Genomic DNA, 21,723 nt, shown 5'->3' with positions numbered 1-21,723 from the left:
TGCCAGGCAGGTGAGCATCTCAGACTGCCGAATTGTTAGAACAAAGTATTCTTGTGTTGGAGTTCTTGTGCAGAGGCTCACTGTTCATCTGTTTTCTTAATACTCGACCTATAAATATATGTACATAGATCTATTTCCCCCTCATCATATATAAATATATTTACATCTTTATATGCCTGTATTTACATCTCCATGACTACCCTTTGCCTCCTAGTTCTTTCCTTTATTTATTTGTACTTTCCTCTTGTCCCACTATCATGTTCTGCCTTCATTTGGGTTACATTGCCCTTGATGGGAACCCCTTTTTTGTCAGAGTAGAACTGCACTTAAAATAGATGGATGTAGTTTAATTACTGCTCTGAGTAATCTAGTCAGTTGCATGAAAAATAAATAGGCTTTTTTGTCATAAAGTTTGAAAATTATATATGGAACAATTTTACATTTTCTCTGACTTAAATTCTTCATCTGCAATATGAGATTCATCTGCCCTATAGCTGAAGTTAGAGATAAGACTATGCTGACAAATTTGCTTATAATCTAGTAATGTAAATATTATTTTAAAGCTTGGATAAGTATAGAAAAGTATATACCCAGCTGCAGTTGACAATATTTAGTAAATATTATCATCCAGTAAAGGAAGAAACAATGATCGTCACTTCAGTTTGGCGCCCTCCTCAAGGTTTGTGCAGTTGTTAGGTCCTCTTCTGGGAGCAGTTCAAAACCACCTCCTGCTCCTGGGGAGAAAGATGAAGCTTTCTCCTCCCATAACGAGTTGTAGTCTTGGAAAGCCGCACGGGGTATTCCTATAGGGTTGCTATGCCTCAGAATTGACTAGATGGCAGTGATTTGGGGTTTTATGTCCTCTTCTTAGAATGTTCTTTCGCCTTCCCCTAGTGTTTTCTTGTTATGCAGGTCTTGGTTCAAATGCCACCTCATCTGAGGTTTTCCTCACCTTACTTTATTCAAATACTTCTCCACTCTGATGTAAGGCACTCTCACATCAAATTAAAACTCACATAAAATTAAAACCAAATACCTTGGTTTTAATTTCTTCTTAGTAGTTATCATGACATGAAACAACTTACTTATATATTTTCCTTGTTAATAGCTTCCCAATAATATTTTATGGTCCAAAGAGCAGGGATCTTGTCCATCCTTTTCTTTGAAATAACCTGTATGCTAATAGAACCAGAATAGACTTGGAAGGAAAATGAGATTGTAAAATATGTAAAGTCAAAAAAATGAAATAGGCATATTTTAATGAACACTTTGAGGGAATAAAGCATTAAAAATTCTAATTAACTGTCAGTATAATAGAAACAAAAGTAGCCCTGATGGCACACTGGGCTCTATGTTGGACTGTTAACTCCAAGGTCAGCCCTTGAACTCATCAGCTGCTCCTGGAGAGATAGCTAGGGCTGTTTGAACCCATAAAGATTCACAGTCTTGGAAAACAAAAACCCTCTCTCCTGTAGAATCACTGTAGGTTTGAATCCAATTGATAGCACTGGTTGGGGCTAATTTATGGGATAGTGGGACCCTTGCTACAGTGCATGTGTGGAGGTAGTTGTTGTTGGGTGTTATATGAGCTGTGTCTGTCGATGTTAGCGTACTTTGGAGATTCTTTTCCAGATTCCACACTTCTGGCTTCAGTGAAGGCATTTCTGCCACATGAGCTGTATAAAGATATTTTTTTAATCTAAGTAATTAAAATTCTGACTCCACCTGGTTGGAAGCCTATGTCTCGTGGATGGTGAGGCTCAGGGTTGGTTGATTCAGCAGCTCAGAATACCACCAAGAACTCCGCATGTCTCTTGTCTCTCTATGGCATTCTAATTTCAGGACAGGGTCAGGAGGAAGGGTGAATGCTTCCTTTCACTTCTCACAGATGCCTCAGCAGACTTCCTCCATGGGTTCACTGGTCATGGTCAGGTACATATCCTGCTCTCTGCTGAGGGGATGAGATGGACCGTGCAATCAGGCCCATCTCTGAGCTGGAAGTGGCATTACCTTCCTACGCTGCTTAAGGGCATGGAAGACACCTGAACAAAATGTAGGTTCTTTTGGGAAGGAAGAAGAAAGTGCTCTAAGTCTTATCTGCATTTCTTCGGTTTAGAAGCAAGAGAAAATGTTAAAAATTTCCTTTCTCTTAAGTTTTATTTATTTATTTATTTTCTCTTAAGTTTTATACTTTTGGGTCTGAGGATTAAAAATGGTTCAAAATTCTGGCCGTTGTTACAGACTGAGGCCCCAGGGGAAAGAAAGAGGTGGGGGAAGAGATTTACGCTCCACTTTCAGTTGTATTAATCCCATGCCTTATCCCTAGAGAAGAGCAAACTATTCTGGAGAACCTAGCTCACTCCCCATAATTTTATACTTTATCTCACCCCCACCCCCCAAGCCTAAGAAGAAAAAGTAAGGGAATTGGGGGAACTGGGCACAGTTTGGGGAGAAAGGAAGAGGATAGAAGTTGTCAGAGTGGAGGGAATGAAGCAACCATCTCATTTTCTGTTCAGCCCCACTAAACATTCTGTCTATATCTGATCAAAGCAATGTTTGCCTTTTATATAATGCTGTACTTGGATCTTCTATGTGGCCAAGGCAGGGTGAGACTAAGAACAGATTTGATAAGATAATGTGAATGCTTGACTGAAATGTTAAAAACTTCCCAGCTTCTAGGCTATTCCCAATTCCTTACCATAGACAGGTAGGTGGTTGAAATGCAAGGGGTGTGTCAAGCAGGAAATGTCATGGAGTGGCCGGACTTTAATGATCTATTTTTATATTCTTTGAGATCATAAATATTTTTATAGAATGGTTAAAATTAGGACATATATTCTTGATAGTTAATTGTTATATGACCTATGACATACACTGCCAATCTAGGGCTCTTCCCACAGCTCCTTCTGATCTGATCCCTGATCACCCATGCTGCCCATTTTGTTTACCACAGTCACTAATTCAACCTTGGCTGAATATCACACTACAGACAAATACTTTTGTTCTCAACCTAGTTCCCAATTATTTTGCAAGTGTCTGGTACATAAAGATTGACTTTTACCTCTCTTTGATGTCTCCTGTTAGCTAGAACAAGAGCGCAAATAAAGGGAAGGAAAAGAAAATTGATGGTTGTCGATTTCGTGTTGATATTTTATCTTCTGCTCTTAGATTCTAGAGTGAAGAGATTTTTAACCAGTAATGGCATGGTCATTCTTGGATTCATCTTTATCCTGTGTTTGATAGCTTTGCTTGCTGTGGGGCTGGTCCAGAATAAAGCACAGTCTGAAAACTTTAAGGTAACTCAAATAACTGTATGTATGTGGGGAGGGGTGTAGGGTGAGGAGGAGAAGGGGTCCGAGAAATCAGAGCACCCAGCAGTACAGTAAAACCTGGAAAAGGCAGAGTCTGTGTAACCTAGAAGCCCATCAGAGAAGAAAAAACGTAATCACTGTTTTCCACCCACGTGAATGAAACAAAATCAGCCCGGCTGTACCCTGTCAGAGGTAGAGAACTTGTGACACTGATAGAATGAAGGCAGCTCCATTCACTTTTCAGCTCTCAGTTTTCCTTGTCGTTCTAGAAACCTAGGGGCTCTTCAGTATTCAGTGGAGTAGGGAAGTCAGTGAAATGCATACTCCCTCTGGAAAAGGGAATGCCTTAATCCATTACTGGTGACGAGATAATTGCTTTGCTGGTTGCGCAGTACACTTATTCAAACTTCAACAGAGACAAATGCTTTATTCACCAGTGATACTATATTAATACCCTAAGTTCTAATACAATCTCTACTTCTTCCTCATTCACCACTGGTGACTCTTAATGTTGCATGCTGTTCCTTTTACTCCCTTGTTACCCCTGTTGTCACCTACACCTTATTTCCCTTCATGCTAATTGAAGACTGTGTCAAAAATACTTTGGAGATCAAAGATTGTGCATAAAAGTTGTTCCTTACCTCTAAAAACAGTAAAGAAAGCAGCAAACTCAATTTTTAAAAGAACACATACATTTATCATTTATGGTAATTTGAAATTTATTCCAAAATGGACAGATTTCTTCTGAAATTTCCACATTTACAGAGTGAATTGGGATTAATAAAAAAACATTAGGGTATGGTGAGGTGGGCGTAGGACACCTGATAGGGCTTGATCAAGGGTAATGTAACTGAGGGGAATTACTGAAACCAGAGTGAAGGCTGAACATGATAGTGGGAAAAGAGGAAAGTACAAGGAAAGAGAGCAAAGAACTAGGAGGCAAAGGGCATTTGTAGAGGCCTAAGTATGGGCATTTACATATGTAAATATCTTTATATGTAACCATAGGGAAATAGATTTATGTACATATATTTATATGTTAAGTATTAAGGTAGCAGACAGACATTGGGCCTCTACTCAAGTACTCCATCAATACAAGAACACTTTGTTCTAATAACCCGGCATTCCGTGATGCTCACCTTCCTGACACGATCGATCGCTGAAGACAAAATGGGTGCATAAGCAAATATGGTGAAGAAAGCTGATGGTGCCTGGCTATCAAAAGATGTAACATCTGGGATCTTAAAGGCTTGAAGATAAACAAGCAGCCATCTAGCTGAGAAGCAACATAGTCCACATGGAAGAAGCACACCAGCCTGTGTGATCATGAGGTGTCGATGGGATCAGGTACCAGGCATAAAAAACTCAGAACAAAAAAATCACATCAATGGGAATGAGGGGGCGTGCAGAGTGGAGACCCAAAGCCCATCTGTAGACAATTGGACATCCCCTTACAGAAGGGTCACTAGGAAGAGAAGAGCCAGGCCGGGTGCAGTATAGCACTAATGAAACATACAACTTTCCTCTAGTTCTTTAATGCTTTCTCCCTCCTACCCCTCCCCCTGCCCCACTATCATGACCCCAATTCTATCTTACAAATCCGGCTAGACCAGAGCATGTACACTGGTACAAATAAGAGCTGGAAACACAGGGAATCCAGGACAGATTAAACCACTCAGGACCAATAATGAGAATAGCGATACCAGGAGGGGAAGGGGAAGATGAGGGGAGAAAGTGGGTACCGATCACAATGATCTACGTATAACCCCCTCTCAGGGGGATGGACAACAGAAAAGTGGGTGAAGGGAGACATTGGTCATTGTAAGATGTGAAAAAATAATAATAATTGATAAATCATCAAGGGTTCATGAGGAAGGGAGGGGGGGGGCAGGGGAAAAAATGAGGAGCTGATACCAAGGGCTCAAGTAGAAAGAAAATGTTTTTTAAATGATGATGGTAACAAATGTACAAATATGCTCGACACAATGGATGAATGTATGGATTGTGATAAGAGCTGTACGAGCTGTAAAAGGATTAAAAACAACAACCCACTAGGGTTTTAGCTCTGCTATGAAAATTAATTCTGCTTCCTTCCCAAGTCATCTAAGCAAAATATCAAGATCTAAGTGTTTTGAATATCTTATCAATATCTTATAAGATGGCCATTATTTTATCTGTTAATTATAAAGCAAGAGGTATATTTATACTTATTGTAGATAGACCACTTTCAACTTTAGCTGAAACAATAGTAAATAAATCTACAAAGTTGCTAAGAATGCCAATTTGCTAGTGAGACCATATCCATAAGTAAGTGGTGATATATCCAAAAGTTAACCACAAAGACTCTGGAATATTTGTCCCATGCCCCACAAGTATCTTCTCTTGTAGGAAACATGGGAAACTGTGAGCCAGGGAAGATGAATGCTTATGCCAGGCCACTGAAATCTTAGCTATCCACTCTAATTATTTTTGAAAATGGCAGTGACTTGGGCATCACATTGGCTCCTTTTGCCACATAAATCCAACCCAGCATATCTTTGCACAGCAACTTCTTTGTGCGCACAGGCCAATGATATTTCTTTTTTTCCCTGCTTTTTAAAAAAAGTTTTATTTTTTACTTTATTTTCTTTGGTTTTATACTTATGTTCTATTATAATACTTTTGTTATTTATTTATTTTTGTTTATTCTTTATTTATGTTTTTTCATTAATATATATCATCTCATTCCATAGTTCAGTCACATTAAACAGAATTGTACAACTGCTACCACAATCAGTTTCCAAACATTCTTTTTCCTTTTTTCCAACTTTTAAAATTTTATGTATTTTTCAATAGTTTTATTGGCATATAATACATGTATAATTCAATAGTTCTCTTCTTGATATGGCCAATGCTATTTCATTGTCAATAGTCTCTTGACTTTTCATATTTAGAGTGAGGTCGGTGCTCTTGGCAAAACTTCACTCACCATTGAAGCTTCATGACATTTAGTTCTGCTTTGTTGACCAGCTCCAAAAGGACACAATTGCCCTCTTGATTTGACTCTTTGACATGCTCCGTGTTACATCATTGGAGAGAGGACTGGCTAGACTTGTGTTCTGTGTTCCAGAGTAACACATGTGGCATTGGATGACCTCTTATTCACAGCGGTCTTCCTCACATTGCTCATGCTTCCGTGCTGTTGTGTTGGTCTGGAAAATAAGAAAAGAGATTTGACATTCTTTAAATGAAAGGTATGAGTATTTGAAGAACAGTTACAGGCATGGTTCTGCCTCTGTGAATAAGTGTTACTGAAAGTTTTGCCCTATCACTAACCCCCATTGTTCATGTAAATAGTGCCCGATCACTGAAACATGTAATCTGTACAAGGCAACAATGAATGTGTTGTAGTCGGAAAGGCCTAGATATGTCTATTTTCCTTTTCTCAATGGTGCTGTCAATTCTATACCATTGACTAAATTAATGACATTGTCAAGTCTTGGAAAGTCACAAATTCAGTTCTGTCCTACCCTATGGGGTCACTATGAGTCGACATGAACGCAATGGCAGTGAGTAAAGAGTAGAAGTATTAATACTTCCTACAGCCAATGGGGATGATTGATAGTGTTCACTATCACAAATGATAATTGAAACGGAGACATATATAAACCATGGATATATGGATGGATTTGGGGATCACACTTAATTCGAACCCCAGTCTAAGAACGACTAGTTGTTATGAAATGGCCGACTCAATACTCACCCTCATGAGGAGACCACTGTAGACAGAGGTGCGAAGGCAAAGTGTGAAGAGATCAGATGGTACCTGACTATCAGAATGAATAGCATCCGGGGTTTTAAGGCTTGTCTTCAAACAAGCAGCCTTCTAAGTGAGATGTCAACTAAGTCCACATGGAGGAAGCACATCAGCCACTGCAATCCTAGGATTGTAAATAATAAATTCCACATCCAAAGGCAGGAACAGGATCCGAGCTTAAATTGTGAACACCTGGTTTGCAGAAGGCTATGGATGGCAGGGGAAGCCCCAAACAAAACCCATTTGCAGGGTCCCCACACAGATTAAGCCTCCAGTGTATCTCCTCTGGGCAAAGGCCAGGGATGTGAACAGCCTTGCTGTCAGACAGAGAAAACTGTTACGTCAAGTATGGCAGATGTAGTTAGGTTAAAAGAGACACCTGATTATTTGATCTCCCTTTTGACTCATTTTAAAATCATTTCAGTTCTTAATATTTTCTGCTTTCTTTTGACTGAGGTTTTTCTGTTTTATCATTTTTGCTTGTGTTTTGTATCATTTTCTGTGTATGAAATCCAGGATAGGTAGATCTATAGAGAGAGCACTGGGTTAATAATTATCTAGGGGCATGGCATGGGAAGCTGGGTGGAAATGAGGAGCTAACAAGTATAAGAAGGAAATGGTCTGAAATTGATTGTGGTGGTAAAACTGCAAAATCCTTCTTAATGTGATTAAGTGAATAAATTATATGATATGTGAATTTTATGTCAATAAAACTATAAAAATAATATAATAAGAAATTTCTGCTAAAACATTGCTTTAAAAAAAACTCACTAGGAGAATGCCTTTGTCCTGGTAGACCTATTTGGGCGAGTAGCTTTGAAGTCTGTTCAGTTTGTCAGTTTTTAAAGCCTTCTCATCTCTGAACATTGGAAGTCAGTTGTCAAATATGCCTTTATCTTTGACATTCCATATCCTGACAAACACACAGGCTTCACAGGTCCTCTTGAAGGCACCAGACTGAGCCAAACCACAGGCTTTCATGAAAAGCTGCCACTTTCCACAGAATGTGGGCTTGCTGTGAGATTTTTGAAAACGTGGCTTGTTCTCTATGCCTCAGCTTCCTTATCTATAAATGAGATGAAAGTCTACTTAGGGGATGGTTGTGAAGATTGAATAGAATAATAAAGAGTACCCAGAACACCAGAGGCACTTGGCTGAGATGAGTGGGCATCACCACTTGGTGGGAGGTGATGTGGAATATTTTAGCTATTTGGGAGGGGTTGTGTGGAATATTTTAGCTATTTGGGAGGGGTTGTGTGGAATATTTTAGCTATTTGTATGTGATGATCATTGAACTGGCACTCAACTACTGGTCCCATTTTCTGCAAAGGGTAATGATCTTTCTCTTTGTATCTACTTTGTTCCAAGATAAATCAAAGTTTTCTTAGATAAGCATTTGTTATTTTATATCTTTATGGAGAATTTGAAAGTTTTGCTCTGATATTCAACCTCAAATACTCCTGGAAAAATAATTTGTATTTTATCCCACTGGATTCAAATATCTGTGTTTTAAAAACAATACAATCACTGTGTTTTATATTAAAGGTTGAATGACTTCAATGAAAGGAAAAGCAATGGAAGAAATTGTTTCTAATTATTCATAGGCCCCACCTGCATCTCTCTGGCTAACAAAGGCGTGCCATGTTTAGAGTACTAGAGCCACATCCAAAAGGACAGACTGTTTATAAACCCAGCCTCCTGCGTCAGACTGACATGGCAACCGAAGTTCTTGTAAAAACTACGTTTACAGGACTTTACAAAAATCATTTTATTGGGGGTTCTTACAACGCTTATAACAATCCATACATGCATTGTGTCGAGCACATTTGTACATACGTTGCCATTATCCTTTTCAAAACATTTTCTTTCTACTTGAGCCCTTGGCATCAGCTCATTTTTTCTCCCCCACAAGTTCTCTCACCCTTATGAACCCTTGATAAATTATAATTTTCATATCTTACACAGTCTGCTGTCTCTCTTCACCCATGTCCCTGTTGTTCGTCACCCTGGGGGAGTGGGTTTAGATGATGATCATTGTGATCTGTTCCCCCTTTCTCCCCCCAGCTTCCCCCCAGCTTCACTACTCCCATTATTGTTCTTGAGAGGTTTATCTGTCAACATTTACAGGATTTTTAAAAAGGACTTTAAAGAACCAATATATCTAAAGAGACAAAGAGAAGTTAATTATCACACTGTTGTTCTTTTACTTGTTTTTGCTGCGTTTTTAAAGGAGGGGCTCTAACCTTAGTGTGTACTATTTTATATTAAACGCTGAATACTGACCACCTTTAGAATTGGAGGTAATTTAGGAATATATGGTTTCAATGCCTCTCATTTATTCAACTCAACAAATGTTTGTTGGCTTCCTTCTCTGTGCCTGACATATGGCAGTGGGTAACTTAAAAAAAGTATTTCTACAAAATCATAGCCTTTAAAAAAATACACCAAAAAATGAAACTACTTTTTCTCAACATACCCTCCATCTAGGTCTACACATTTCGGAAATGTGCAAAAATGTGGCATTAGAGAACCAAAATGGAAGAACATGTTCAGTACCTCTCAAGCTGTAAGAACTGAAAAAAATGCAAGCCTTGAGTGCAAATATTGAAGGATTCTATGGGAAAATATTGAATGATGAAACAATATTGGATGCAGGAAGCATCAGCAGAAGATGGAAGTAATACACAGCACCACTGTACCCCAAAGAATTGATGGCCCTTCAGCCGCTTTAAGAGGTAGCATAGGATCAAGATCTGATAGGATTGAAAGAAGAAGTCCAAGCTACACTCAAGGCATTAGTGCAAAACAAGGCTCCAGGAATTTACAGAATACCACTTAAAATGTTTCAACAAACTGATCTAGTGCTGGAAGCACTCATTCTTCCATGCTAAGAAATCTGGAAAAGCTACCAGACCAATTGACTGGAAGAGATCCAAATATGTGCCCATTCCAAGGAAAAGTAATGTAACAGAACGTAAACATTATTGAACAACACCATTAATATCACATGCAAGTAAAATTTTGCTGAAGATAATTTTAAAGTAGTTGAAGCAGTCTATCGGCAGGGACCTATCAGAAATTCACGCTCGATTGTTGACTTCAGAGGAGTCTTGGCTGAAAGCAGAGAATACCATAAAGATATTTGTGTTGTAATAATTATGCTAAGGGATTTGACTGTATCATAACAAATTATGGATAACAATGGGAAGAAGAAAAATCCCAGAACATTTCATTGTGCTTGTATGGAATTTATGCATAGACCAAGAGGCATTTGTTTGAATAGAATCAGTAAAGGTATGTGCCAAAGTTGGATTCTTTCACCCTATTTATTCAATCTGTATGCTGAGCAAATAACCTGAGAAGCCGGACTATATGCAGAACACAGCATCAGCACTGAGGGAAGGTTCATTAACGACATATGACATGCAGATGACACAGCTTACCTGGGGAAAGCCAAAAGGACTTGCAGCAATTACTGATGGTCACGGACTACAGCCTTCAATATGGATTACTACTCAAGGTAAAGAAAACAGAACTCCTTACACTAGACTGGGGACAATATCCTGATGAAAGGATCAAGTTGTCAAGGATTTTCTTTTACTTGGGTCGATCATCAACACTCCTGCAAGCAGCAGTCAAGAAACCAAAGGATGTATCCCTTTGGTCAAATCTACTGCACAATTCCTCTTTCAAGTGTTAAAAAGCACTTTGAGAACTAAGTGTGCCTGACCCAACCCAAGCTATTTTCAGTCATTCCATATGCACATGAAAACTGGATAATGAATAAGACAAGATTTGGGTAGAACTGATGTGTTTGTATTGTGGTAAAGGCAAAGAATATTGAAAGTTTCATGGATCACAAAACAAACATACAGCCAGGATGCTTCTTAGAAATGAGTATGAAATGAAAAGCCAACACCTCCCCAGGGAGACTCTCAACCAGGTCCTTCCAGCATTCCAGGAGGTACTATCTTTGTTGGTGACAGTTCATCAATGGAGGTTAATTGACGGAGCACTCTGAGGAAGCTGACAATAGTAATGAGGACGAGCTTGACCCTCCTTAATAAATTGTTTGTGGTATAGGCTAAGAAAGTGTTTATATGGAAGATTACAAAGTGAGAACTCTTATAAGTTCAAACAGAAATAAGAAAATTTTTAAGTTTACAAAGTAGTCTAAGGTTAGAGAAATAAAATAAGAAAAGTTTTTAATGTACATACAGCTAGCTCTATAGGGTATTATAGTGTACATATAGTAATTTAGTATAAATTCAGTATCTTGAACTGTACAGAACTGTGCCCAACACTGCAACTGTCCTGTAGGCTCCAGTTGTGTTAAGTACAGATTACACGTTAGCAATAGTGTGTATCTGAAGTGTATGTTATATTATGATATATACATTATTATAGAATATCAACAAAGTTAACCCATAATGTTTAACCTTACCAGATTTGAGAGTAAGTAAAAAGTATTACTAAAAGTGTTATCGAAACCTTTAGTAAGCAAAAGTATCAAAATATGAAGCTACTGCTTCTCAGCGTGGTATCCACCCAGGGCTATACACTTCTGAAGGCAGTGTTTCCATGTAGCTCTTTCCCAAAGAAACCTGCTCCTTCCACTGGAGACCATGCAAATGGCAGGTCGGGCCACCTTGAGCAACACCGACCAGTGTCTCATTAGAAAGCAATGAAAAGCCACTCAATGTTGGCTGTCATATCTCTGAAGGCTTTTAACCCTACTTGTGATTAACCCATTCATAATCACTGTTTCAGTGGCTTAAATTGTGTTCCTTTAAATGTTCTTTGGGTTTGGGGAACAAAAAGAAGTCTGAAAAAGCACTACCCGGACTGTGAGGCAGACAGGTGTCTCTTCAATTCCTGTAAGATTGCTCCCCATAGAGAATGAAGAGGTGCATTATTATAATGGGGAATAAGCCCACACACAACAGAAATGCCTTGATGCAATGTTCCCAGCCTGTTTCCTCACCAGTGCAGTCTTCAGTGTTATTAAAACTTCTTCTTAATAAGCGCATGTGATCATCCCTTGTCCTTCAAGAAAGTCTATTAAGATTACCCTTGGGAATCCCCGAAAACAACCAACAGAACAGACTGAGCTGAGCTCTCTGTTGAATTTAACTGGCCCAGCAGATTCCCTTAGAGACACATACATGAATTTTCTGGAAGCTGTATTCCCAATAGTGCCATATGGAAGCAAGCCAAATACCCATCAATAATAGAATGGATAAATCCATTGTGTTATATGCATTTAATGAAATACCTACAGCAGTGAAGGATGAACTACTGATACACTAATTGAATGCATTTGAAAGAGAGATTGTAGAGGGAAACACGTTAGACACAAAGCAATATGTGAATCCACTCATACACAATTGAAAACCAGGCGAACCTTATCCATGGTGACAGCAGAAAGGAAGGGGCTACTCTTGGGGAAAATGGACTGAGGGGGGATGAGAAAGCCTTCCGAGGGCTAGAAACGGTTTATATCTTGGTTTTGGTGGTAGTTTTACGGATATGCACAAAATCAAAAATTCATCAAGATGTGCATATAGGACTGGCATTATCGCTCACTCATTAAAAAGGCCTCTAACAAGGCAGCCTCTGAAAACTGTTGGCGGGCTGGCCTGTTTCCGATAAAGAGCTCAAGCTCGGCTTCACAGACCGTCTCTGCCACCTGCAGAGCTTGGGCAAATGTGCGTTAGTGTCTTACCCAGACAACGGGTTGAAAGTGGCAGATCTTTAGAAACTGTCTTGAAGATTGAGACAAAGCATATAAACCGCTTCAGACGGCACCTGCCTATACATTCAAAGCTTATGAAATAAGACATGGTGACCTTGTTATTCTCCCTTTCTCTTCTGTCTCATTCTTCCTCAGCACTTTCCCCCTTCCCCTGCCTTCTTTCTTCACTACGTCTTCTTTTATTAAAAATGCTGAAAGTATCTAACTTAGAAAACTCATTGAACACAATGTTAGAGTTAATAATTATTAAAACTAAGTACTCTTAGTATTTTTTTTCTCTCTTTTAAAACAATTCCACTTTCATAGATGAAAGTATTACTTCTATTTGGCTGTCAAATTAACTCAGTTCTTCCCAAATTTGTCTGAACATTTGAATCCCTTGGAGACCTTGCAAATCGTCCAAAGCCCAGGTCACGTGCTAGACCAATTAAATCACAATCTCTAGGCATCAGTAAATATTACATGCATCAGTAGTCATTGAAGCCCCTCAGCTGCTTGCAACATGAGTCCAATATGCAGAGGAATTTGAGATTACTGGATTAATGGCTTTCTGTCTTTTCCTTCCATAATGTCTCAGCTGCTTCATCATGTAGTTCTGAACTGTGACTGCACATTAGATCCTGAGATAATGTGCTCATGTCTTCCCTAAGTAAGGCTTAGATATTTCTAACATACAACCAAGATTAAGAGGTGCTCTTTTAGAGGGATTGGTGTCTTAGTAGATCCTGTGACCAAGACAACTCCAGGTAACCCCCCAGCCATTTTCCTAGAATATAAAGGACTTCCTCTTACTGTTTTTGAAACACCTGTATTTGTCTTGTTATAAATTTAATATGGCGAAGAGTGATGTAACACTAAGTTCTGTGTTTGTTTTACCCTCAGTATGGAATTGTGTTTGATGCGGGTTCTTCCCACACGACCATGTACATCTACAAGTGGTCAGCAGAAAAGGTGAATGACACGGGATTGGTGTATGAGATAGAAGCCTGTAAAGTCAAAGGTAAGATGAAAAATAAAAGGGGTGGGTTGTGGAAAGTAGTTGGGCATAAGACCATGGTGACTGGAACACAAAAGGAAAAGGATCCCAAAGGTATAGTCAAGCGACAAACACAGGGTGGCGTTGCTATTGTTGGTATTTTATTATTCTGTACAAATAATATAAAACAGCCCTTTAAGAGTAAGGAAATGTTTGGATAATTATGTAATAGTAGGTCCTGCTAATGGTGCACTTCTATATGCTGGGAACTAGGTAAACTCTGAACACGTGTTCTTATTTCAACTTAAAAAAATCTTTCTTTGAAATATGCACTCTTCCTGTTTCTTACATGAGTGACTTGAGGTTGAGAAGAGGATGCACTACTTGTTTAAGATTTCTTGTACTAATCGGGGATGGAACTGGAGTTCTAACCAAGGATTCAAACCCACATTCTTAACCAGTGCTTCTCAAACACGGACTGACCACAGCATCACTTCTTGTTGCTGCTGGTCGTGAGTGATCCAGTCAGCCTGCAACTCAGAGCGGCTCTGTAGAAGAAAGACGTGGAGCATTGCTTCCATAAGAACTGTCAAGAAAACGATGGAGTGGTTCTCTTCGGTGATACCTAGGGTGATAAGAGAATCATCCACAGGGCTTAAAGCCCTGATGCTGGGCCCCACCCTCAGAGTTTCCTGTTTGGCTTATGTAGGGTAGGACTTGCCATTTTGCATTTCCAACGAATACCCAGGTAATACCGATGCTGCTGGTCCGAGAATTACTGCTCATCAGCATGCTCTCGAATTTACTACCTGGAACACAATTTTTTTTCTGAAATCTTTGGCTCGTGTGTAGGCAGAGGAGACCAAATGATAGGCTAAGAGAATAATCATAGTCTTAGGGCTGAAACCCAACCTTAAAATTATTTGAATTTTGTTTTATAGAAAAGAAACTAAAAACCTGGAAAACTCACAACTTGGAAGTAGCAACAGAACTAGGACAAGATTATAGCTGAGTTTTGAATTGGTTTATTCTAGTTCCACTCCCTGCAGATAAATGGCATTTCTACCTCAGATATACTTAATCATAATCTATGTTTTAACAAGACCCCAGATGATTCTTACAGATCTCCCGTGTGTACATCAGAGTCACCTAGGGACCATGTTAAAATATAGATTCTGACTCTACATCTCTGAGACAGAGATAGACATTTTCAGTAGGGGATTGAACTGTAGTGAACAGGCTGAAAGCCCTACATTCTAAATTTCCTAATTGTCCTCCGGGTTACCTGCTTCTTTAGGTCTCTGCATTCCACACTGACATTTTTTTCTAGTTAGCTTTCATTTAAGGTCACAAGACAATTTGAAGTTGCTGACAGTTCAGTTCTCCCTCCCACACAACACCCCAGCATGCATCAAACATCAACACACTGCACCATCATCTTTCTGATTTTTGTCTCTTTTGGCTCAAGAACCTGCCAGTTATTTGTCAGGTGAGCTAGCCCTCAGAAGAGAACTGACACTATCTTAGTTTGTCGAGAAAGCAGTAGAGAGGAGACAGTTCCAACAGAGCATGTACCCCGGTGCCCTGAAATGTGGCCCTTTCACTCTTGAGACAATACTTTTAACGTTTCTTAAAGCCCCAAGCTCTCACTAAAGTGGCTTCTTTAAATTAATTCACTACCTTCCATTTTTAAGTGTTTTTGGTTTTGTTTTCATCTAGCAGATACAGATATATGTACTTGAGACTCACCAGCAAGGATCTGGCCTAACATGTTAGAACAAAGGGAAGCAACTCCGAGTGGCGCAGTGGGCTCAGCAGTCTTTCCGCTAACAGCCAAAATGCTTAAGCATCACATCATGAGAGCCCCTTCCGGCTAATACACGGCTTCTCAGTGGCTAATGAAGCCGCATTTTCCATTAAGATTACAACCTTGGAAACCCTATATAGGGCAACTCTCGTCTGCTCTACAAGGTCACTAATAAGTTACAAGTTACAGTAGACTCAACAGTGGGTTTGGTCTTTTTTTTCCACCCCCCCTTCTTTTGGGTAGCCATGATCACAGAAGTAGTTAAGAACATTTGCTATCTTTTTGTAGTAAAAGCCAGGATGCTTGCTGCTTATTATTCTTTTATCCTAAATGTCATCTTTTTCTCTTTATGTCTTCTAGAAACTAGTTTTGTTAATTATAGCTTTGTGGAAGAAACATCAATATGCAGCTATGTAGGGTAGTGAGGCGGCTTCAAAAAGTTTTGGGAAAATGGGATTAAAAGATAATGGAAACTATTTTTTTTTTTATACTGGAAACTTTATCTGAACTTTTTGAAGCCTGCTCGTATAAGATCCCCATTAAAATCTGAGAGAATGTGCTAAGAAGGTTATGCAATCAAGTATAAGAATCTTGCCATCTAGTGGTAAAATTATTGAAGAGTGGATTGACCCAGCCAAGGGTCTGGAAAAAAAAAAAATCCTGTCAATATTAGTTATCCTCGAAGCACAACTAGCTGATATATGAGATCACATCAAACAATTGTTTTCTTGCATGTGCTCATCAAACAGTGTTGTTTTGTTCTAACATTGGCAAGTTATAAAAGCCTTATATTTATGGAGGTATGTCCCTTCCTTTTTTTAAAAATATGGATTGCCATCTTCTTTTACACCTTTCTTTAGGTCGAGGAATCGCATCATATAGAAACTTACAAGAAATACCTGTTTACATGTCTCAATGCATGGGAAGAGCCAAGGATGTGATTCCAAGGTTCAAGCACCAAGAGACACCTGTTTACTTGGGAGCCACAGCAGGCATGAGGTTGCTCAGGTATAGCATCATGCAGAGAGCAAGACAAGTTATACAAGAGCCTTTGAAGTAATGGGACAATACCAGGTTTCCCTAATACCCTGACCCTGACCCATTCCAAGTATCTGCACCTAAGAAATAAAGTTTCAATTAAGTGAATAATAACTCCAACCTCTTAAGTATGTACAATGGTGGGATTTTAACATATCAAAAAAAAACCTTGCCCACTTCTCCCTAGGGAACTCTGAAGGGACACAAATGGGGAAAGATTTAACCTGTATTTTCTGAGAATTGGGGGCCACAGATTCAGCCATTTAGTATCTAGGAGGGAGGAGCCCCAACACACTGGCCTTGAGTTGATTTCGATTTATAGGGACCCTATATAGGGTTTCTGAGGCTGTACATCTTTACAGGAGCAGACAACCTCATCTGTCTCTCAATGATGGCTTGTGGGTTTCAACCACTGCCTTGCAGTTAGAAGCCCAATGTTTACCCAGTGGTGCCACTGGGCATCTTTAGAGGGAGGAACCAAAAACCAAACTCACTGCCATTGAATTGATTCTGACGCACAGCAACCCTACAGGAGAGTAGAACTACCCCTTTGAGTGGGAAAGCATCTGGTAGATTGGAGTGACTGACCTTGCAGTTAGCAGCCCAACACATAAGCCCATTATACCACCAGCCTCCTGAGAGAGGAGCAAAGGAGACTGATTCCAAGTGTTGTGAGAGTACAATTGGCCTTGCCCAGAATGAGAGGAGATGAAGAAAACTTACCAGAGGGGGAATCCCGAAGAACGAATATGAATAGAAGGTAGGGAAAGAGGCAGTGCAGACAGCGTGTGTTTGTTTATTCATTCATTTTTTCAGCATGTATTAAGTAACCAGTGTGTTTTTAGCACCTATGAAGGGGCTTTAACAAGTTCATGAAGAAATTCTATTCTTTTAATTCTGTTTTTCTCTGGACATTTTGAAGCCTCTCATTATGTACTAGGCTTAAGGAGCCCACATGATGCACTTAACTGTTAACTGAAAGATCAGCAGGTGGAACCTACCAATGGCTCTGTGAGAGAAAAGACATGGTGATCTGTAGAGATTACAGCCTAAGAAACCCTATGGGACAGTTCTATTCTATCAGAGAGTCCCAATGGTCCTAGTCAACTTGATAACAACATGTGTCCGGAGATTTGATGAAGTGTATCTGTAAAGACTACAGCCAATAAAACTCTATGGAGCAGAACGACTCTATAACATATGGGGTCTTCATGGACCGGGCCAAGTCTTGATGGCACAGTGATTTCAATGTTGGGCTGCTAACCCAAAGCTAGCTGGTTGGAACCCACCAGCTGCTCCATGGCACACAGAGGAAGCAGTACACTTTTACAGAGTTACCGTTTGACAAACCTATGCATTAGCTCTACTCTATCCAGAAGGTTGCTATAAATCTGGATTGACTCAAAGACAATGGGCTTGGCTTAACAACTATGTGAGAGGTCCTATTACATGCTGGGCCATAGCAGTGAACAGGAAAAAAAAAATCCCTGCCCCTTTCAAGGAATTGTGATACCAAGGTATTGTTCTTAAGTTTATAAATCGTTCCACATAGTAGAACATAGGATGCATGTCTTAAAATAATAATTACCCCAAACCCACTATCATGGAGTTGATTCTGACTCATAGTATCCCTATATTAGGTTTCTGGGATTGTGAAGCTTTATGGGAACAAACAGTGATATCTTTCTCCTAGTGGGTTTTAAACCACATAGTAGCCCAGCACTTAGCCCACAGCCCCACCAGGGTTCCTTACAATAATGATAGCAGGTACTGATTGAGCCTTTTTGGCATAGTGGTTAGGCACTGGGCTGCTAACCACAAGGTCAGCAGTTCAACAAAACCACCAGCCACTCTGCAGGAGAAAGATGAAAATTTCTACTCCTATAAAGAGTTACAGTCTCAAAAACCCAGGGAGGCAGTTCGACCTTGTCCTATAGGGTTGCTATGAGTAAGAATTGACTCGATGGCAGTGAGTTTGGTTTGGCTTTACTATGTTCTTAGCACTATACTAAACACTTAGCGAGATTGGAGTTTGTTCAATGGTTCTGTTAAGTAAACGATAGTATTAACTATCGTTAACCAGATGACAAAGCTGTGACTTGTTCCACTCAAGGTCCCTAGCTGGTTAGTAGCAGCAAGGACTCTCAGTGAGATTCTGAATAGTCAGGGTCCAACTCAAGAAGTGTCTTGTAGGCTATGCTAGGGAGTTTGGAGTTCATCTTGGAGATAGTGGAAAGCTATTAAAAGATGTTATATAACTGGTGACCAAAGGAGTAGAGTCACTGGAGAGGAGGAAAGGTCAAACTAAGTTGGTAAAATACTAAGTCACTCCAACCAGAGATTACAGAGGTCTAATACCAGGTGGATGGCAGCAGTCTCTTACTCAGAGGTATGCATATTTCATAACCCAGGCCTTGGAAAGAATTGCATCCCATCTTCACTTATGAGCACCTTGAAATACTCTTTAGGTTTCAAAGTCTCAGACAGACCCCAATATCAAGGCATTATATTATGAGGAAGATTGCTCCCCACTGTGGTATCAAGGAAAGTTGGTTATCAGTCCAATTGTTAAACAACAAAAACCCTGAGTGGAGCCGGACTCTGTAAATCAGCCAAGTGCCACCATTATTGGCTAACCTAACACTCTTCAGGTCAAAACTCGGTTACCATGGCCATGGTAATTTAAAAGTTCCCGACATTTTTTTTTTTTTTTTTTAGCCAGGGAACAGCAAAATGAAATTAGTATTTTCAGAAAACTAACCTGCCATGGTTTGGGAAGTTTAGATTTAAAGAGAGGAGCTGAAAGAGTAGGTCTGCCTGGTCTTGGCTGAAATAGGTAGGGTTAATCATTAAAACACAAAACAATAACCTCAGTCCTTCCTTTGTGTAGATTTGACAATAAAGAGTTGGTGGAGAAGATCCTGTCTTCAGTGTCAAGTCTCTTCAAATCCTACCCCTTTAATTTCCAGGGTGCCAGGATCATCTCCGACGCCGAGGAAGGTTCTTATGGTTGGATTACCATCAACTATCTGCTAGGAAGACTAAAGGAGGTGAATATCTCTTAGCACCCATGAGGGCAAAACTCCCTGGGAGGCCAATGCCATTGTTTTCTCCGGCAGTACTTGGGTCACTAGCCAGAACAGATTATGGATGAATGAGTGAATGAACAAATGAATCTCTTCCCTCATTTGTGAAAATCACTCACGGTAGAATTCTCTTACAAGAACTTCTACTGCTGGAATAGGGAAGGCCTATCTTCACTTCATGAAGCCTGCATTTTGTGATTGGCATTTGGTAGATTTTCAAAAAAGAAATTTAAAATCTATCACTAAAACTAAGAATAGCTGGTGTTTCATTATGGAGCCTGGTGGTATAGTGATGACGCATTGGACTGCGATCCACAGGTTGAGTAGTTCAAAGCCACCAGCAGCTCTGAGGTAGAAAGACTTGGCTCTCTATTCTGGGAAACAGTTACAATCTTAGAAGCCCACAGGGACCGCTAGCAGTCAGCACGGACTCGATGGCAGTGACTCATTAGTGCCCTATGTCCTGTGCTGTGTTAAGCAGTTCACATACTGTCTGATCTGATTTCATTCCCAGAAAAACCTTATGAATTGTTGTTACTCCCATTGAGAGCATTTTTAATCTCTCTAAGGTCACACAGCAAATGAGTGATTGAATATGTGATTTGAACCTAAGTCTGTCTGGCCATCGTGCTCTTGTTTAGAAAGACTCGCATATACTCTTTTTTTGTTATGACTGTCTCCAAAGCCCCTGATTTCTTGCCATTGATCTAATGCAGGCCCAGGCCCAGGGTCCTCCAGTGAGTTTTGCTTCACCATTATGCCCTAAATTTTTTTGCCTTCTGAAATTCCTGAGTCCAAGAAATAGTGCAGAGATGTCCAGACCTATAGCACCCAATAACTCTACTCTCTTTCAGAAACACAGTCCTAAAAGCCTGTTTTGGAGGAAAAATGAGAGTCAGAGTACCTATGGAGCCTTGGACCTTGGAGGGGCCTCCACACAAATTACCTTTGTGCCCGTGAACGAAACGCACACGTCTTCTGAAATGTTGAAGCACTTCCGCCTCTATGGGAGGAACTACACTGTGTTTACACACAGCTACTTGTGCTTTGGGAAAGATCAAGCACTTCTGTGGAAAATGGCCAGGAATGCTACGGCAAGTCTAATGAAACCCAGACCTGGCCCCCCAGGTCCGAGCTGCCAACTCCGATATCCTGTTTTCTCCCAGTCCGTAATTTGTCTGAAGTCGGTTGCTGTACTTTCTAAACCTCTTTCCTAGTCTGGTGCCAAGGAAAGTTGGGTATCATTTCTACATCATTTAGTCATGTGGTACTCATTAGAGTTCTTATTTCAGGCAGTGTATCTAACTACATCTGGTCAGCCCCTGTGAATTGTTCCATTCAGCCCTCACCTCCTGTGTTTGTTTACTGCACTATCTCCAAGGACACTACTCAAACCCTTTCTTAGAAAAGTACTTCTCGCTGTTACAGGATTGGCAATGAAAATCACATGCTAGAATATTGTTGTGGGGTGTATGCAATTGATAAAGCCTTCTCAATCATATTATAATCATCTCCATTCCCTACAAATTTCAGAAAGTGTTGTTAAAAACAACCTGGGGGAGAGGAGAAAAAACCCCTCAGATGCCGGAAGTACCCCAGGATGCATTCTGCATTTTGAAGACAAGAAAAATTAAACATGCTCAGCATTGTACACGTACCAAGTACTTGGACAAACACGAAGCAGGCTGACGCGTCCAAGTCTTCCTTGTCTTCACTGAAAGGCCAGCCGGTGAAGGCTCTCTTAGTTCGCGGAGTCACTGTCCTCAGATGACCACCATGGGTTTAGGGCTGCTGAGAGTTTCCCACAGAACCCCATGCTTCACTAAGCCTCTTCTCCACAGCAGCCCCCTTCTTCCATCTGTTGAACTGTGGGCTAAATGAATTGTGATATTCCTAGGCTAGATGAGCTAAGGCACCCTTCTCACATTTTGATCTGCAGTGGGTGGGGGGGGGG

The 21,723-nt window shown here is 40.1% G+C and overlaps 1 protein-coding gene across 3 annotated transcripts in view; it reads left to right on the top strand.

Moving 5' to 3' along the window:
- The window catches only part of ENTPD1 (ectonucleoside triphosphate diphosphohydrolase 1), an 82,736-nt gene that overhangs the window by 52,214 nt on the left and 8,799 nt on the right, over window positions 1-21,723 (top strand). For 2 of the 3 annotated variants that reach the window (XM_045291378.1, XM_045291377.1), the window contains exons 2-6: window positions 3,169-3,296; window positions 13,745-13,862; window positions 16,506-16,653; window positions 19,574-19,733; window positions 20,624-20,863. In XM_045291378.1, the coding sequence (XP_045147313.1) occupies window positions 3,169-3,296; window positions 13,745-13,862; window positions 16,506-16,653; window positions 19,574-19,733; window positions 20,624-20,863 (794 nt within the window). The remainder of the gene's footprint in view (window positions 1-3,168; window positions 3,297-13,744; window positions 13,863-16,505; window positions 16,654-19,573; window positions 19,734-20,623; window positions 20,864-21,723) is intronic. The other variant, XM_045291379.1, reaches the window with a different exon arrangement.

Source organism: Echinops telfairi, unplaced genomic scaffold (assembly GCF_000313985.2).
Source record: "Echinops telfairi isolate 266 unplaced genomic scaffold, ASM31398v2 ScPeMD7_70;HRSCAF=299, whole genome shotgun sequence".
Classification (NCBI taxonomy): Eukaryota; Metazoa; Chordata; class Mammalia; order Afrosoricida; family Tenrecidae; genus Echinops; species Echinops telfairi.
The sequence above is the reverse complement of the archived record's forward strand: the minus strand, read 5'-3'. Positions and strand labels throughout refer to the sequence as shown.